General features: G+C 41.5%; 1 protein-coding gene and 1 long non-coding RNA gene across 4 annotated transcripts in view; one reads left to right on the top strand and one right to left on the bottom strand.

Moving 5' to 3' along the window:
- LOC137865790 (uncharacterized) overlaps positions 1 to 17,535 on the bottom strand; it is a 32,611-nt gene that overhangs the window by 3,477 nt on the left and 11,599 nt on the right. For all 3 annotated transcript variants that reach the window (XM_068701237.1, XM_068701239.1, XM_068701238.1), the window contains 4 exons: positions 11,026 to 12,020; positions 4,848 to 4,899; positions 4,645 to 4,747; positions 3,198 to 3,361 (listed from right to left, as the gene is read on the bottom strand). In XM_068701237.1, the coding sequence (XP_068557338.1) occupies positions 3,198 to 3,361; positions 4,645 to 4,747; positions 4,848 to 4,899; positions 11,026 to 12,020 (1,314 nt within the window). The remainder of the gene's footprint in view (positions 1 to 3,197; positions 3,362 to 4,644; positions 4,748 to 4,847; positions 4,900 to 11,025; positions 12,021 to 17,535) is intronic.
- LOC137865793 (uncharacterized) lies at positions 6 to 17,213 on the top strand. Its single transcript, XR_011102076.1, has 3 exons — positions 6 to 2,359; positions 14,265 to 14,391; positions 16,186 to 17,213. It is a non-coding gene; the product is annotated as an uncharacterized lncRNA (long non-coding RNA).

Here is a 17,535-nt window from a genome sequence, read left to right as displayed (position 1 = left end):
GTAAAGATCATTTACAAAACCTGTTGTCAAAAGGTTTTAAAAACACTTTAAAAATAGGCCTTTAGTGCAAGTGAGTGATTTCTTCAGTGGCTCTTTTCCCAGGACAAGACACAGGAATACAATTTCTGTTCATTTCTCTTCCAGCATGCTGTGTGGGATTCACTGGCTTACTGGACAGCAGTTTTACTTTGTTTCTTCTGTTTCAGGTTTTACACTGAACTGTGAAATTTCAGTCATATAAGAAACAAAATCCTACCACTAACTGCATATATCAAATACCTAAAGCTTCATTACACCGAAGATATCTGACAGATTACAGTACTAAACTTCACAGTGCAAAACATAATTCTTCCACTCTGCTAGGCTCTTGGTAGGCTCCAGATGTGTTTTGTCAAACAGAACTCCAAGGGGGGGATGAGGCCCACTGGAAGAAATCCAGAAGAAAGCAACAAGAGACTCAGAATGTCTAAAAAATGCATGATTCAGGAGGAAAGACTAAATTAAGTGGTGCTCTTCAGTCTGAGTTAGGGAAGAATTAAGAGAATACAAAGAATTAAAACAAAGAGAAAGGCAGTAATCTGTTCTCAATGTCTGTGGTGAGTGGAACAAGAGACATAAGGCCCAGAGTAGAGCCAATTTCACATAAGAAATGTTTTTTCAGGTGGAAAACAGGTTTTAGCAGGAGAATAAGAAAGATGTCTAGACAGGTGTAAAATTGGCATCATCAGGAGCTGAGCACATGAAATCATTCTCACCAACTCTGCATATGAGCAGAATTGCTCTGTTGAATTCACCTGTTGTTCATAGAAGCCTCCTGTTCCACAACTCTATATGTATTTTTAATTTTCAGCTGTGTTAATATGACTGTCATGAGAAGAATGCGACATTCACATTCCCAGAGTTTATGAAGTCCTTAAAGAGGCTCTGAAATAAATCCCACCATGTCCTGGATTTAAAAGTCCTGAGAGACCAAAAGCTTGTCATTTGTTGTTTCTGATAAACAGAATCTCCTAAGTTTCTACAAATCAAAGAAACTATTCAGTTACAATGTCATATTGGAAAAGGATGGGCAGAGACAAGGAATGAGCTTCTCTGTAGGAAGCTGGCAGAGGGTGTATTCAGGCTCTGGATAAATTTGTTTCAATATTGAGCTCTTAGTCTCAGATTTGATTAAAGTAAGAAACTTTATTTATACATTTATAATCCAGCTGTCTTCTACTCAGAAGCCTTTTCAGGCTGTCTAAGGGTTTATTATTTTGATGGTTTTGAGACAGATGTACTGGGAGCAACTGTCGAGATGAATAATGTATTTTCTAGATTTCTGAAAATCTTTTAGGGAAAAAAAATGTGATTCTTAAACATCCATGTAAAGACTGTTAGTCTTTACTCAAACCTGTTCATCTGGAACTTGTCTGAATAGAAGTAACAGGTCATAGGTGTAAATCAGCCTAAGGCTGAGTGATGACTTAAACCAAAAAGGACTTAGAAATCCATGACCCTCCTGGAGACACCGTGTTCCTCAGAAGCCACCTGAAAGACACTGGTTCCTCTTGCATCATCAGCCCTGCCCTCCATTTCCTCACAGTAGTCCCCAAAACAGAGAGGTGTGGTTGTTGTCTCAGGTGTTACCTTCTGACAGGAGACTGATTTCATCAAATGGATTTTAAAAGCTAAAAAGCAAAAGCCCATTTATGACTGGTGCCTGCCTAGCAAAGCTGAGGATCACTCTTACTGAAAGGCATAAAATCAAGAGGCCACCATTCCTCAGTAAAAAGATTTGGACTTTTTTTTTGTTTAAATTAAAAGTCTTTGCCGTTTGCTTTGTCTAGATGAGCATTCTGGGTGAGATGAATCTAAAGACATTATTTACTGTGCTGTACAGGCTCAGCATTTCACTGGTCTTTTCACATGCAGCCCTGCCAAGAGAGCAGCTAGGCCCCAGAAGGTAACTCATGGAGTTACACAGCCCTCAAACACTGTGTACCTACCCTCTGCAGGGCTCAAAGACAAAAATCAGAAGCTGGATGGCCAGATTCATCATACACCTTAGAATATACACCTAGAAATGTAACTATGAACATAAATCATCTTTATGTCTAACATTTAGTAACCTAAGTAGACTTAAGATAACACTTAAGTGCAGGTGTGCAAATCATCTGCTGGGCTCAATTTCCACCCCAATTAGAGAGGATAGTTTTCAGCTGTGCTGAAAAAGACAGTGCTTTTTTTTAAAGGTGGCATTCACTCTCCTTGATTTTTTTTTTGTTTGTTTGGGTTTTGATCCTCTGGAGCTTTGGTTGAGAGCGCTGTAAAAAACGGATATCACTGAGAAGGAGCAACATCCTGAGATAATATTGTGGTAAATCAATTTAATTCTGTGCATTATGTTCAGTTAGAGTTGCTGTAACACTATATTACATGTGTGTATATAGACATACATCCTCTTCTGGCTCGCTCGTAGAAGGCATGATATAAAAGAAATGTTTTGCTGTAAGTGTGCTCTTCATCCTGACTAAAGCAGGGGAAAGAGGAAGGGAAATGGGTTTCCTCTCTGTCTAGAAGCTGTATTTGTAAGTGGCTGCCACCAGGTGAAGCTCTCTCCACTGGAAAGAAGGAGCAAGGAGTGCTGGGGTTCAAGGGTGTCTCGGGTGCCAATACAGTTCATGTGCCCTGCTCCTCAGAAGGTAATGTACTTGGGCAAGGGAAGGTACTGGATTTTTTTTTATTTTTTTTTTCCTTTTTTTGTGTGTGTGTGTTAATCAGCATGGTTGGCTGGAGGGGAAGCTTTACTGTATGATTTGCACTGATGTGGGAAAATTCTGACCAGTCTGACCCCCTGGATAACATACTAATCAAGTGTGGGGATACTGGCTGCTTTTGTTCCATAAACTGTGACAGTATTGTATGGACTGGTCCTACAGCCCGCTGGCAGACCATTGCATTGTCACCTATAAGATCCAATGTAGACTTCTGAATTTGATCCTATCTAAGCTGGGAAGATTCTGGCTTTTGAGGGATCACAGCCCACATAAGTTCAAAGCAGCTCAGTCTGATGGTCAGGAGTACTGCCTGGTTAGATCACTACCATTCCTGCAAGCTAGGCAGGAACTGTTAAGTGAAGGAACACGACAAATGCTTTTCAAGAAGGACATCCTGTGGCTTGCTGGGCTTCTAGAGATGCCCAAGAGCATTCCTACCTGTATTCTGTAGGTGGTAAAGCTCAGCCCACTGGCTCCAGGTCCAGCAGAAATAATAAACACTTCATCGCTTCCTGTCTCAGTAGTCACTGCAGAGGTGGAAGAGGGCACATCTGGGTCAGTATCCTGAGGAGACCGTTCTATGCTGCCTTCACAGGAAGTGACTGAGGAAAAGAAAATCCATAAAGACTGCTTGGGAGAGTCCAAAACATCTGTTCCCAACTCATCCATTATAATCCCTCTTCCCTCACCTTTCCCTCTCCCCAGAGAATCTAGACCCACATCTGCCTGTTGCACCAGTCAGAATAAAATACAAGCCAAGAGTTTGCTCTCCTGAAACTGCAAGCCTTTAAAAACAAAACAAAAGGTGGTGGGTGAGGGGAAGAAAGAAACACCCTTGGGTCTGCTGTCTAATAAAGCCAGACCCAAACTGAAATCCCTCATACTAAACGCATAAGGTTTTTCTGCAGATCAGAAACTTGAAGAGTTTCTTAACTCATTCTTTATTTGTTGTTACTCATTCCTATTAATAGTGAGCTTTGATTTTGTTACAAGTGCTTACAAATCCTTTTTGCTTGAGCCGTGGTGATGCTGCTCCCTCAGGCAGCTGTACGTTCCAGCCATTGCCATAGGTGTATGTGCATGTTTGCATCCCCAAGGTCTGTACTTTAGGTCCAGGCCCGGAGAGCTCTGGCTTCTGGCCATAACCTTCTTAATGACTTTTGGCAGAACAGAATTAGCTTTTTAGGAAGGTATCCATATGAGAGATGTGTATAAAAGTTGATGGTTTAGTGGAAAACTGATGGTGTGTGGCAGTGCACCGTGAAGTGGCTCCTTGTTGGCCTTTGACCAAAAGGTTTGCTGACAGGATTAATGTGTTGTGACTCAAGATTTCAACAAGTGACAATATCTGCAGCTTGGCTGGAGGACTCCCTGTTCTTGTTCTGGAAACGCACTGTGAGGTAAATATCGTTTAAAGCAGCCTCATCCATAATGCCCTGCAGAAAAATTTAGCTCCAGGAGTCCAAGTTGTTCAAAGCCAACGAAAGCACTGTAAAACTCATCCTTACCCAGACAAGGTTAGATGCAGGGCAGATGAGTCTTCCACAATTCGTGGATGATTATAAGCTCTGGTTGTAGCAGCCTGAAGCAGACAGATTAGTGTTGCTAACACAGTGTCCCTGCAATGCTCTGTGCTATGACAGCTTCTGCTGGCAGTGTCCTGGAGCTGTGCCTGTGTGTGCTCCTTGCCAGGAGAATTGCCCTACCAGTGAGGGGGGGAGAGCAGCAAGGGATATTCCCACAACAAAGCCTTTCTGCTGTGAAGTGGCTCTCCAGCTGTGCCTGGGCGAGACGGGGAGGAGGATGGCAAGGAAGGAATGGTCTGATTAGCAGGCCAAGGCCTACAGGGTGCCCTGACCCACCCCTGCCAGTGCGCCGCGCTTACCCGCCTGCTCCCGGCTGACAGAGTGGTTGTTGTTTTCATTCTCCCGACTTGGCACCACAAGCTGGAGCTCATTGATATCAACGGCGGAGTTCTGGATCCCATTCTACAACTCAGAACATGCCCCAGTAAACATCGTCAGATAAACAGTGCAACAGCCAATATGAAAGAGAGAAACAGAAATTGCTGAAGCCATTAGCACTAACCTCCTGGTCACTGCATGCGTTGGATGAGCTCCTTTTGGGGCACGTTCTCTGCCTGAAAAGGAGAGACAGCAACAACAACAAGAAGCCCACAAGTGAGTTAAACCCAGAGAAGGGAAGCTGTCAGCGGTGCTTGTCCTGCAAGGGTGGCCTAGCAGGTTACGAGCTGTCCGGCCTGCAGGAGCATCCAAAACACTCACCAAGGCTCAAGGCCTGTAGGCCAGGGTAAAAACTGATATGCTCGTGTAGTGGAAAGTCAGCTGAAGAAGAGAAGGATCTGTCTTCTTCCCATGATCACCACAAAACAGAGAGCGGAACAGAGTTCAGATCTCTTTAAAGTCCTACTAGCCTTCCCCCCACAGGCTGTTCTTTCATGTCAGAAACTAAATCGCAGAACCGAAATCCTTCCTTTGGTCTGAGCAATGACATTGTTCTTATCCTGTTATACAGAGTATTTCATCTGTGTAGTCGGTATTGCATGCTGGATTATATTTAGCAAGCAGAGAACATCAAATGTTCATCTGTATGACCATTTTATTAATGGAAACTGCTATGGCAGATGGTTACCAGCTAAATATGCCTGTTGGGATGAGGGGAAACAAAATCATGTTCTTAACATTTTTTTTTTTTTTTTTTTAAGTTTTACTAAATCTGACATTCTGAAACATCTAGTGTTATTTACATCTTACTCATCCAAAATGTAAACATGTCATGAAGAAAGGCTGAACATGATCATGACTGAAGCAAGTATATTTTATTTTGGTGTACGGCAGTTCTTCATGGGACAGTGCAGAAACACACAGCAGTGTTAATATATGATGTGACCTATGTTACTATTTTTCCCTACTAGCTATGCTGTTGGGTGGCATATTTCCTCTTGCTGGCTTCCATGCAAGGTTTGTGGTGGTGTCTTTTAAATGATGTGCTGAAGTCAAGATCGCAAGTTTTCAGGCATCATTTCATTATTGCTTCTCTCTAAGACCTGGGGGCTCAGACGACACCTGATGAGTCTGGCCAGGAGTCAGCATGTGCTCCATCTCAGGCATAAGGTTTCATTCCTTCACCATATCATTGGAACTCTTAAAAAAAAAAAGGCTTATTGAAAGTGAAACAATGGAGGGGGAGGAAAAAAAAAAAAAGTATGGTGTCCCCCCAGTACTATTCCTAATGAATATGGAGGAAACTACAGAAAGAGGAGAGCAAGTTTGCACTTCTGACTTTAATTGAGAAGGACTCCAGATGGATAGTTGTTACTCCAGGAAGCAAGATCACATCAGCTGCCACATGGGCTTTGCCACGGTATGCAGGGCTGCTTCAACTCAGTGGTTTGGGGAGAGGGAGCAGCAAGAGATTTCTAAGAAGTGGTGTTTCCTAATTGGAGGATTAAGATCAAGCCAAGCAGGAAATGCTCTTGAGTAGAACATGCATATGTAAATATGCCCCCCACACATACACATGCACACACACACCAGAAGTTCTTATTAGCCACCAGAACCACTTAAGCAGGCGGGATTGAGTAAAACATGACCCAAAATAATGAATTAGCATAGTGGTCAAGGCATCCAGATAGATAGCGTAAGAACTGTGCAATTTCCTGCTTTTTCCATATTACATTTATATTTTCTTCTCTTACCATATCCCTACTCTTTCCTACCAAAGCCCATTTACTCAAATCTCAGAATCATAAATATTCTTGTTTCAAATAACTGATGTGTTACAAACATTTATTGAAATATTCCCACCTAAGGATTGAAGACCAAAAAGGGAATGTTCTCTTTTAAGAAAAATAAATAAATTAGCACACATTTCTTCCACACTGAACACCAGGCCTTGTCTACCAGACTTGTTGGTGAACTGGATGGTCTCACTTCTGAGTTTATTTGACCTCTTAATGTGACAGACAAGATACTCAAATCCTTGGAAACATGACTGGAAATGTGTTTCTCTGAGTCCTATATACAGATGTCCCACTTATAAGATATTCATATTCTCTGGGACAAAGCTAAAAAGATGAAATATCCATTATAAAAGTCTCAGCAGCTGATAGTTGATAAACTAGGATAAACAGTGCAAGTTTTGCACTAAGAAATGTCAATACCTTACACAGATCTGGTTCTTTTCCATTTTTTATAAATGTGTTTTACAATATTTAGCAGGCACCATAGCTATCTTGAAAGCCACACTGCAGTTTGGCAGAATGAACCAGAGGGACAGTAAGGTGTTGCCAGTTTTCCAGAAAATATCAGTTTTCTGTGCAAGGACAGTAGAAGAAGGGAGAACAGGAGAAGGAAGAGTCCTGTTCCTCCTGAGATTTCAACTAGGATAGTAAAGTGTAACTGGTTGAAATATCCCCTGTTTAACTTCTTCCCTTATCATGCTTTGGGTATTGAGTGTCTTATTTCCACCGAACAGTTTGATTTACTGTCAAGAACTAATGCACACCAAGGCTAAGGATTTCTAGATTTGGCCAACAAAAAGTTCTGGTGGAAACTTGAGATTTTTTCTTTCTATTCAGAGCTACAGCTAAAGTGCTTGGAGAGATGCTCTAATCTGCAGGACTTGGGCCCTTAGTCTTTCTTTACTTCTCTCTCCAGACGCACTGCACCTCCCATGGCATGCTGCAGTGCCTGGCCACCAAGTAGATCTGTGATTTAGATCAGTGCATAGCTCACACATATAAAATACCCACTGTGCCATTTTCCATCACTTAAAATAAGGTGCATTTTTAAAAAAGTTGCTTAAACCTTCCCAAGTAAGGCAAAAATTTAAGTCTGTTGAAAGCTTTGTGAAAATTGCCCTGTGTTCCCTAGTAGGCAGTTCCTTCTATGTCTAGTTACATTTCTAACTAAACTAGCCTCTTGTAGAGAGACAGGAGCAGGGGACACAGCTACAAACAGGCAGGTAGGGGGCTCTGGGTTCTGCTTACCATGAGAATGGCAGAGAAAAGCCCTGGTTTTAGCCCAGAAGTGACTAGCATCCTCTAGGAGGGTGTCATAGGAGGAAGAAGTTCCACCCCCAGGTGAAGATCAGGCTGCAGGCAGGGCAGCTTGCATGGAGTGAAATGGCAGCACATAACAACTTGATGAAATAGCTGTACGTGTAGACGGGTTGTAATTGGAAACAGGTCACTGGCAGGCTATGCAGATGTAATATGCAGTTACAATCCATGGATTGCAACCATTGAGCAAAAGTCTGGCTGCACTGGACAGGATTAAAATTAAATAAGGTGGATGTGTCTCTTGTTTTGGGGGCTTGGGAAAGAAAATAAAAAATACCCCATTGCTTGAGTCAGGCCTCATGGCCAAAAGTAATTAGAATTATTGGCCAACTAACAACTGAAGCTTTCATTTCCTCCCCAAACAGCAAACAAAAGCTGCAGTGTGGCAGAGACTTGGAGTTTCCCCAGAGAGCTTTGCCCTGGCTGAATGCAATGAGCCTGAGCAGACTCTGCTGACGACTTGGTGCATTGGACTGGCAGTAGGTGCCAAGCCTGGCCTGGGCCATTTCTAACCCTGGCAAAGCTAATCCCCTGCTACTTTTAGCTGAGCAAGAGCAGCAGATAGAAATGGCAGAATCGCAGCTAAATGCCAATGTGGTACCAGAGGAGCAAGCAGAGCACGAAGAGAAGTGAAAGGCAAGTTTACAGGGCCAAGAGCTTGAGGGTCACTCTTGGCATCTCCTTTGCAATGGCATATTCCAGCCAGGGCCAGCATTGTCATGCCTCAGAGAGCTGGTCGCATTTCTGAATGTGCTGTGTTATTAAAGCATCTTCACTTCTTCCCTCACCCCACCCCTTGCAGTCTTGACATTTTTGGCAATGAGGACAAGCTATGGCTAAAACACTTCTGACACCTGATGTCAAGCCCCTACTTAGGGCAAGAAGCATAAAATAGAGCTTGGTGGTCTCAAACTAAAAGCAGGTTAGATGTGCTTAATGGTCTCTGCAGTCTTATTCTAAGCTTTGTTTAAAAAAAAAAAAAAAAAAAACAAAAAAAAAAAACTACACAGCTGGAAAGTGTAGGCGAGCTCCAACCAGTGCCAGTGGTGCTGGGGCCAGAGACAAATATCCTTAAAGCAGTTAGGGCAGGAAAGAGGGAAAAAGAATTTTCCAGTGCAGCCTAAGTGACGTGCTCGGCACAGGTCATGGCATTGTTTCCACACCACAGATCTCACAGGGTTTAAGTCTAGCAAGAAATAAAAGTATATTGTAATCAAGGCCTCCCTGAAATAGCGTGCAGGGAACATAGGCAGCTGGCATAGCAAAGAGCCTTTCAGAAGACTAAAGGACTAGGGATAGTTCTCTCTATATACAGCCAATATCTGACAGATATATTTTCCTTTTTTTTTCTTGGCAAGATGTTCTCAGTGACCAGAACATATAACTTTTTTTTTTTTTTTTTTTGGGAGGGGGGGTTGTATTAAGTTTTCTCTGTTGGTCAACTATAGAATATTACCATGTTTTGTAAATATCTGAGAAGCAAAAAGCCAAATTGTACACTACTGCCAGTGGAATCTCACATTGCTGGTGTACTTTGGTTTGAATAATACTCAGCTTCATGGATAGCTGCAGTGAAATTAAATAGGGAAAATGGAGCAAGAACAGCCTACTCGACATGTGTATTAGCAAGACTGCTGCCATAGCAAAGGCAGCATGTTTCTGCTGCTTTTGAAGTTTGGCAAGGGTATAAAAATGAAGTATTTAGTATCTGGAAGACATTTTCCACCAGACGTTTTCCTTTAGAGCTAGCAAAAAAAAAATTGTGGTCTAAATTAGTATTCTGCAAGCTCTTTAAAAAGGAAAAAGGTTAGTTAGATGTAACACATGCAAGTTTAACTCTTGCAACTATGAAAAACCCAGACCCTGAAAGCAGGAATTTCTATACACAGCAAGGGAGATTATATTTAAGCTCCACCACCTTGCCCACATTTTCTCATTCTCAGTACAGTGGTGGCCTATATTTTGTATTTATTCAGCACAGCTAGAAATGCAGCCTCCAAAGGACAAGGAAAACAAATTACCTTTATCAAACCAACCTCAGCTACTAGGAGTTGCTGGGCCATCCTGAGAACTTTTGTGTTGGAGGATCCAAAATACTTTAGGTAGAGGATACAGGAAGAGGGGACAGACCAGTTGAATGCTGTCACTGTGAAACAAATGCTATTACTAATGCTCAGGCACTCCAGCAGAGCCCTACAAGGGGCAGTATTTGTTTCAGTTTGCCTGATGCTTCCATTGCAGTCAAAATATTTGAAAAATACTGTTTGTTTTGAGAAAAACCTGGGGAGCTTATGCTTTGCTTTGAATTTGTTGGAAGGAGGAACAAAAAAAAAAAAAAAGCAATGTTTTTACAGAAATGTTTTCACTAGAGTTAGTAAGAAAAATGCAAACGTGCTGGGGGGTGGACAAGCTTTCTCCTGATAGATATATCAGGAGAAAACAAATAAAAGCAACTGACTGGAGAGGAATGTTTTCATCACTGGCTGGTTTTAGCTGTTTAACTGGTTAGCATCAGGACCTGGAAACCAGCTGCCCAAGCTTCAGCTCACTTGGCCAAGTCATTCCAGATGACCTCTGTGGACAGGCACAGATACCACAGCACATCGTGTGGCTCTTCCCCTAGCAGTGACCGGGATGTGTAGGTGACTGCTTACCTCCTGAGGTGCATTAGAATTTCAAAGTTTGAGTCGCTTGAATAGAATTTGCTTCCAATTGGAAAATGCTAGTTAATGTAGGTAACAACATGTTAATTCCAAGTGGTAGTATTTTAGCTGCTATTTACTTTTCTGCAAGGTGCTAATGTGCAGTGCTCAGCCTGCTTGAGATACTCAGGAAAAGGTGATCTCTCTGTTCTGCATTTGTCCCCAGTGCAGCCAGTGTTCCAAAACTGAGAAACAAGTTTCAAAAGCAAATAATGACCAAGGAAGTCCTCACTCTCCAGGTGTTTCTGCAGGAAAATAAAATAGATTGGAGGCAGTGGAGCTGTAGATCTGGGAAAGAAAACTGTGGAGCATGTGGCAGGAATAGAATCTGACTTTGATTTCCTCTATAGCTACACACTACTGTACTTAAAGGACAGTAAGCATTAGAAGAGCAAAGGAAATGTATATTTGTTTTCTGGTCTTTCTCGTCATGCACAGATAATGTCACATGCTTCAAAGGCTCAGACATGCATCATCTTACCTGCAAGCTATGCAGAGGGCAGAGAGCAAAGCCAGTGCAAAGAAGACAGTCCCTGTTAAAACTGCCATCATCATCATGTTTTCATTTCTTTCTTGCCTCACAGCGTCTACAGTGTTGGGTTCAGTGATGTTCTTGTATTCAAAGAGCATTGCAAAGCCTCGGCCCCGGTCAGTGGTGGTAATTAGCTCCATGATAACCTCCACCATTTCCAGAGATGAACCAAAGACCATGGTTTTGTTTAAAGGTGAATTTGGTCCACAGAAGCGAGAGGAAAATGTGATGAGATCAGAAACATACAATACATCATGGGGACAGACATCCACTGCTGACTGTGGGCTGGAAGAGATTTCCACTGGCAGTACCGTTGTGGGGAGAGTCCAGCTCTCTCCCAAAACTTCATCTCTCTCACTAGCAGCTAGGCGGGCAAGCAAAGTTTTGCCTTTCAAATCTTCCTCTGTTTCTCGGTCACTGGTATTTTGTCTCTGCATCGTGGCACCACTCGCCACAGAGAATGACAGTTCTTCTGTTTGGGTCTTGGTGATCGCTTTGGGTTTCTTCATCTGTTTAGACTGGTTTTCTTCAGATGCTTGTTTGGCTTCATCTTTCTTTGAGGCAGCTCCTGGAAATTGTTCCAGGTGACCAGAAAGCTCTTTTGACTGATCTCCTGTGCTGCTCAGATTCTGAGCCACCTTCGACATCCAGGTCTGGAGAGAGGATTCAGTGGTATGGAGAGTGAAGTCTGGGTTTTCCTGAGGAGGGGATGTGTCCTTACTTTCCGTTACAGCAGGGGCTGAAAAACCATCCCAGGGGGGCGGAGTTTCGCTAGAGCTTTCAAAAATGTCAAAGTCAAAAATTTCCAAGATGAGATGGGTTCTCATGGGAATGAAAAATTGCCAAACACAGTGCGTCCCTGGGTAGTAGTTGTTTGGAAAACCTGGAGACAAAATCAGGCCTCTTTCCATTGATTCCACCACCGCACCACAGGAATAATATACCTGGGAAATTAAACAAATAAGCTTACATCTTGCCAGAGACAATATACAGGATGCAGCCTGCTAGACCTACTGAAGGTCCTATCCTTCCCCTTTAGCAACTGGTATAAGATAGCCTCAAGAAGTGGAAATTCATTAAGCTTGTAAAAGTCTACCTTCTACTTTCACATTTAGAACATTAATCTCTAATATGGACAGCCATTCTTAAAGACCATGCAAGTATATATTGAATGATCAACCTCTGCAGAAATGTAATCTAGATGAGTAATTAATTTCTATTCCTCTTTTTCTGTTACTGATCATAATAGCATCAATTTCTGCTTTTGGCTAAGAGGTGTTCCCAGGTTATTGATTACTGAATACATTACTTGATGACATACAATTTTTTCACCACACAAAAGTGTCATCCTAAATGGCTTGTTGTGTGTTAAAAATCTTAGGAAGCTAAAGAAAAATTGTGTCATCACAGTATCTTGAACTCTGTGTTATTTTCATTACAAAACGATTTTTTCAAATGTAAAAAGGCCCTCGCAGTGACGATTAAGCATGATTCATGCAACCAACTCATCTTCTGTTTCAAAGACATTGTCTTATTTACTTCAATAAGCAGTAAAATCTAGGTGGTTTTGATTGGGTAAATTGTCCTTTAAATGCACAGCCTCTCAAAATAGTGATGGCAGATATCAGCTCTCACTAGTAAACTAGCAATCAACATGCATTTTGCGTAACAGTGATAGTCCCATGTGAAATTTGTTATTTCTTCTTTCTCCATAAATAGTCTTCACGGTCCAAATAGGAAGAAATCCACAAATAGTTGTGCTACCTACCATTTTCCTTGTTTCTAAAGGTGTATGAGGCTGTTTTCCCCATATCATATTTACACTGACCTTCTCCTAAAGATGCTCTCAGAGCCTTTTTTCAAAATTCTTTCATAAATTTGGAGAGCAGAGAGCCCTTTCTCTGCCTTGGGCGATTGTTTTTGAAAAGGAGAAATAATAAGGCAGAGGTACTTAGGTCACAAGCCCCATCTAGGAGCATGTGTTTACTAGCATTAATTGGAAAAGAAAGGGAAGGCTTTGGGGGTTTGTTTTTCTTTTTTATTATTATTATTGGAAATGATTTGTCGTCTTGGTCTGTTATCTATTTAAACACAAAGGAAGTTTGGCAGTAGAACAAACAAAGCTTATGAAGTCCATATAAAGCCACAAAGATCAAAATACTCAATTTTTTTCTCTTGCTCCTTCCCTTTGGCCCATATTGAAATGGAAAGAAAAAAAATTGCAATGCCGAATGGTAAAAGCCCTTAAGTGAAAACAAAAAGCCAGACCTGTTCTGCAAGGCATAAACTTTGTTTTCCAGCAGGTGCTTTTCATATTCAGAGTAATTCCAGGGTAGGTGTCAGGGTGGCAATAAAAAAGGACCAAAACAGCAAAGTGGGTAGAAATTGTTTTCCGTACTACAGATTGAAATCCAATCTTTGACTTTTAAAAGTGTCACTTAAATCAAAGGTTGTACTAATTATAGTGGAATAAACTACAGGCTTCTAATTTAAGGCACCTGGACTATGGCTTGAAGTCTCAAGTGAAGAAGAAACCATATTCATGCACCCAGATCATATTATTTTCTGTGAATGCTTTAGGTGTCCCACAGCATGTAATGCCAAAATAGGTAAAGAGAAATTTAGAGATCTTTCCTCTAGGAGGTAATTTGTTGTTTTTCTGATCTAAATTAGTTAATTCATGGTAAAAAAATCCAGCCAAAAACAGAAAAACTTTGTCAATTTAGGAGGATACGAATCCTAACATTTAGTTTCATTTCCTAATTTACTTTGGAATTACAGATACATTTACTGTTGTTTTGGGGATTTTACTGAAAACTAGCTGATTTCCAGTGATTATACCCTTTCTTCTGTTAGGGAGAGGGTTACTCCTATGCTAGGAAGAAAAAGGGCTTCTCTGTGATTTCCTTCTCTCCTGGAGTATCTGTGCAGACATGCCTTTGTTCTCCGTCTTTTGAGCTCACTCTTAAATATTTGTATACCAAGAACTAACAAATAATGCCTAACTTTTCATTTAAAAGAAGTACCCAGTTTTGGAGCCAGAATGTGCATCAGAACTGCTGCTATTGAAAGGTACTCCTGGCTGTAGGAGGATTACACATAGGCTCAAACTTCCTAAATTAGCAGTGATTGAGGGTTGAGATTTTATTTTGAGAAATATGTGAACTGACCTAGTTGTCTTTTTTCAGATACTGAGAAGGCAGTTGGAAGCATTCACAGCCCCACCTCTACTACCAGAAGATTTTGTTAACACCCAAAAGTAGCAGCCATCAGCTCAGTGGATCTTGTGTGATTAATCACTGAAGTGTTGAATGGGTAAGTGCATTCTTATAAATCCCTCGCCCCCACTCTCAAGAGACGTTCATATTCCTGCCTTCATTTTCACTTGAATCTGTCATCATTTGGAGACTCTGTGTATGTCCATGGAGCCTCAGGTTCAGGCTCAGATGTTTTTTGTTCGCCTGCAAGACACGTGGCTGCCAGTCAGCAGCAATATTTAGCTTAATCCCAACAGGTACCCTGTGTCCACAGACCTAAGGACGGTGGATTTGTGCAACACATGCATTCCAGAAATATGGTTGAAAGGTCATGGCAATAGGGCAATATTTCATTTATTATGGCTTGGGAGACTGAAAACCTCCAAGATTTGTTTGGAGAACAGGAAAAAAATAATACACAAGGGACAGCAAATGCAAGACAGATCTGGGGGGGGAGGAAGAGAGGAGGGAGGATTTCTGATGAGTTTATAATCCACGACTGAATTACTGACAAAACTGTTTAGTTCATTTACATCATCCATTATGAAGGCTGAATTTCATCAATTAGACACAGATGTTCCCTTCCTCAGCAAGTTATAAATTCACAGGCTTTTGACAGAGGCATGCAAAAAATTTGGCACATTTTTAATCTTTGCAAATGATAGGTTGTTTTTTTTAAAAGCAACAGTTGATATATGCCTACCCCAATCAGACCAATTATGAAAAGGGTGGGGATTTCTTTTTTCTTTTTTTTTTTTTTTTAATCTGTTCAGAAGATAAGCTCCTGAGTGTGTTGATGAGAGGCACATCAAACTCACGTGGGTTCAGAAGGGACCTCTTCAGAGGAATAAGTTTTTTTGGAAGGCAGCAAGGGTTGCAGTTTTCAAGCATACAAAGGAGTGTGATTGGCAGTGGTTAATGTACTGATACATGAAATACAGTGGCTTGCCAGAGGAAATCTTAAGGTGTGGATAGGTGATTACCAGGCAGGAGGGTCTTGCAAGAAGCCACGAATGTGGCAGCTTGCCCACAAGAGCTCTTCAGTGATGGGTACCAGCCTCTGCACAAACCACTAGAAGCAGGCAGGGCTCAGTTTTTCAAGCTTCTCTGGCCTGCCTCCAAGAGAGGAATGCTTCAGGCATGAGGTGGTGGTGGGAGCCCAGAGAGAATGTGGGGAGGCTGCTGTTACATGTAGCTGGTAGGAGAAGGTGACACGGCCGTGCAGTTCAGCTTGTAAAGACATATGCCCTGCTGAAGAGGAGACAAAGTGATGCAAGGTCCTGGTTAGGGAAACCCTCAGCCCATTTGTGTTCATAGCTTTCATTGAAGCCCTGAGTGCAGTAGTGATACATTTTCTTCATTCATGTTAATGCTGGTTATGAGGAGCTGCTGTTCACAGCATCCTGGAGGTTGCTGTCCTGCCTGCATAGTCCCAAAGACTGTTTATTTTTGAAGTGTTTATCTCAAAGAAGGGGAAAGAGGACGTCCTGTCTTGATGTTTGTTATTTGTGAGCACAATCTCAGATTCTCTGGCTTGAGACCTGTCTAGTGTAGTTTTTCTTTTACAACATACCCAAGAAATATCAAGTTATCTTGGTGCGTACACAGAGTCAGAGTGAAAGCCTCAGCAGACCAAACTGGAGAAATACAGTGGAACCACTAAATTTCTAAGACATCCTCAAGGGCAAGGATGCACACTTGATAGAGATACCCAGTTTCAGGTGTGTGGGGAGAAGATCATAACCCACTTCTCCCTCATTCATGCATTATGCACATCTCAGCTTCTGTGTATTTCTCACATGTATTTCCAGTTTTAGACATACTTAAAAATGTCACTTTCACTTCTTTTTAGAAATGCCAGAGAAGGAATAATCAACTACATTTCAAGCTGACTGAACTTTTAAGAGCTGCCGCATTTATTAGTGTCTTCAAGAACAGACGTGTATTATCTCCTTATCCAAGTTAAAGGGCTTTTAGGTCTTTGCTTGAAGGCTGTACTAGAAAAAATTAATATTAGAGTAATGAGTGAAGATGAGGATAGAACTTGTTTATGCAGACCTTAGGCCCTTAAAGAAGATCACTCTGAAATCAAAATGCTTGGTTATGATCCTGTGCTTGTGACCACAAGATTCTTTTATGTTTTGTCCTTTTCTGTAAAGTATACCCACTAAGTAGATGATACATAACTGATTGTGGTGGTTTTTTTTTTGTTTGTTTGTTTGTTTTGGGGGGGAGAGTAAAAAGAGAACCTTTCTCCAGGTAGATTTTTTGCTTTTATAAAACAGAGTCCTCTAGCTCCCCCCACTAAGGCTGCCTAGTAGCTTTATGTTGTCAGCCTACAGCTGACTGTACACCAAACATAGAGATACGCAATTAGATTTTGGACAGAAATGGACACGGTCTTAGAATACAAGACTGTTCAGTCTAGATAACTAAATTTAGCCATCTGAACTCACCATAGTATTGGTGGGGTGAAAATCCAGGAAGCTTTATTTAGGATCCATCACCCCTTCAAAATTAAAAACATACAATGTGTACACATGTGTGTACATGTGTGTTTCTTTCAAAGAGTTGGCAATGCTTTAAGACTACCTCATCAGTTCTTTCACATTTTATTCTGCCCCAGGGACCTCTTTAAAACACTGGCTCAAACAATCTTTGCAATTGCTCTTAACGTGCAGAGCTAGGTATGGTATCTCAGTTACTTGCCCCTCCAAGCACAAGAGGTTCATTCTGAGTTAAAGATCACTTGGATACTTGAACAGAGCCAACCACCCGAAATGAAATAGGAAGTGGCCTGAACTTTCATCCAGAGCAGAAAGAAAATGATTGAACTTAGGGCTTTAAAAAGGAGAAGGGAAAAAAAAAAAAAAAGGAAAGAGATCATTCCCCACTCCTAGCTTAAGGGCGGGGGAACAAAATATGGACAAGTATTTATTTGCTGACGTGGTTGGAAGGAACTAGCTGCAAAGCTACCAGAAATACAATTCTTGTGGTTCCCAGAGGAAGGACCAAGTTCTCCTCTCACAGTATTTCCAAGTTACAGAAGTCTGAGCTTTTTGGATGCTCATCAAATACAGGATCTAAGGAAAGACTATCCCAAGAGTAAGATCTTAAACTAACAGACTGAAGTTTTATAAGTGACCACATTTACTTCACTAGCTGACTGATCTAGAGATCAAAGATGTTATAAAGCTATAAA

This window comes from Anas acuta, chromosome 17, assembly GCF_963932015.1.
Source record: "Anas acuta chromosome 17, bAnaAcu1.1, whole genome shotgun sequence".
Taxonomy (NCBI): Eukaryota; Metazoa; Chordata; class Aves; order Anseriformes; family Anatidae; genus Anas; species Anas acuta.
Note: the sequence above shows the minus strand (reverse complement) of the source record. Positions and strands in the feature narration are given on the sequence as shown.